At 60.7% G+C, this 1879-nt stretch overlaps 1 protein-coding gene across 1 annotated transcript in view; it reads left to right on the forward strand.

Annotated features, from left to right (window-relative positions):
• Nucleotides 1-1879, forward strand: part of Rbcn-3A (rabconnectin-3 alpha) — a 21563-nt gene that overhangs the window by 9369 nt on the left and 10315 nt on the right. The window contains exon 16 of the mRNA XM_011501816.1: nt 1-1791. This exon is cut by the window's left edge and continues 112 nt beyond it. Within this exon, the coding sequence (XP_011500118.1) occupies nt 1-1791 (1791 nt within the window). The remainder of the gene's footprint in view (nt 1792-1879) is intronic.

Here is a 1879-nt window from a genome sequence, read left to right on the forward strand (position 1 = left end):
AGCAGGAGCTGGACGAATTCCAGGCGAGTCGGAATTTGCGCGACGAGGATTTGCGCACCCTCGCCCACGAGACCTCGCAGCGCAGGCTTGCCAATGTCTCGTCCATGCCTCACTTGTCGCGTATCAGCAGCATCAATCTGACAATGCTGGACGCGAAGCGCAAGCGCGGCATGCAGTGCGAGAACACGAACGGCAACCACGATTACATGCCGGATTACGGATTGTTCGAGGCCTCGCGAATTGCCTGCCCCGTCCTACCACAATACCATCCCAAGCAGCTAATGGAACTCCTCAATTCCGGGAAGATCCGCTGGGTGAAGGCGATCCTCGCGCACCTCGTGCGCTGCATCGGCAGCTCGTGCCCAATACGCGCCGACGATGAGAGCCTGGTAAAGCCACGCTCCGGCGGCTGGTCGCGCTCGCGCACCATGTCCGTGAGCTACGTGGGTGCGAACTCGCCCCTCGAGCCTCGGGGCTCCGGGACCCAGATCCCGGAGGAGCTCGCTCTCGATTACGCCGAGATCACCTCGATATCGCCGTTACCCTTGTGGACCTTGTTGATTGCCGATCGAGAGACGAGCGCCGGGCAGCAAGCCGAGGACAAGCAAGACTACAACAAGCTCTTCGACGGCCAGCTGGAGGAGGGCGAGTCCCTCGACGACATGCTCGACGAGGATTACGAGCGAGCGCGCCAGAAGGACAGACGTTCCTCGGGCGCCGAGCGTCAGGGAATCTCGCACTTTGGGCCACGTCAGGGCCGTGTCCTCTCGCGACTGCTGACGCACACTCATCTGCCGGGTCTGTCCAGCCTCGATCAGATGCACCTGCTGGCGCTTGCCGACACCGTCTCCACCTGCAACGTTGACTTCGCGGAGCGCTTCGCCATCGACGCCCAGAAGAACGCTATCGCCAAGGAAAATCTCACGGGGATCCCGGATGGCGAAGCCGCATCCACGGACTCGCTCGACGACTGCGGCTTACGCTTCCTCCTCGCGATGAAGCACTACAACTACCTCATACGCTGCCTGCCCCTGGCGCAGCGCGCCCAATTCCAGAAGCAGGGCGTCTCCACCAACAACCTCGTCTGGGCCTTTCACTCGGAGTCCGAGGAAGAGCTGCTCGGCCTGATACCGTCGTACGCGAAGGGCCAACCGCGCTGGTCGGTGCTGAAAGAGCTCGGGGTCGGTTGGTGGATCACGAGGATGGCCGTGCTCAAGCGTTGCGTCGAGCGTATCGCCAAAGCAGCCTTCCAGCAGCAGCAGGACCCACTCGACGCTGCCATCTACTATCTCGCCATGAAGAAGAAGAACCTGCTGTGGGGCCTATTCCGCAACAAGAAGGACGAGCGCATGACCGCCTTCTTTTCCAATAACTTTAGCGACGACAGGTGGCGCAAGGCCGCCCTCAAGAACGCCTTCGCCCTCCTGGGGAAGCAGCGCTTCGAGCACGCGGCGGCTTTCTTCCTGCTGGCGGGGGCATTACGCGACGCCATCGACGTCTGCCTCAATAAGCTCAACGACATCCAGCTGGCCATGACGATCGCGAGACTCTACGAGGACGACATGACGTCGCCCAATCTCAAGAGGCTCATGCTCGAGGAAATCCTCGGCTATGACAAGGAGGCCACCAGCCAGGATATCAATAAAGCACATCCCGATCCGTTCCTGCGCAGTATGGCTCTCTGGATACTCAAGGATTACTCAGCCTCGTTAAATACCCTGCTACTGACTAATGTCGGAATCGCTCATCCCCAGTACGACGACGAGACGGATAAGCTCGAGGGTTCGACCGGTAAGCGACGCATTTACCCATAAACCATCCTCCCAGCCCTCGCATTCAACCTCACCCCCCCCCCCCCACCCCCCCCCCAAACCACCAC

The sequence above is a fragment of the Ceratosolen solmsi genome, unplaced genomic scaffold (assembly GCF_000503995.2).
Source record: "Ceratosolen solmsi marchali unplaced genomic scaffold, CerSol_1.0 scaffold23, whole genome shotgun sequence".
Lineage (NCBI taxonomy): Eukaryota > Metazoa > Arthropoda > Insecta > Hymenoptera > Agaonidae > Ceratosolen > Ceratosolen solmsi.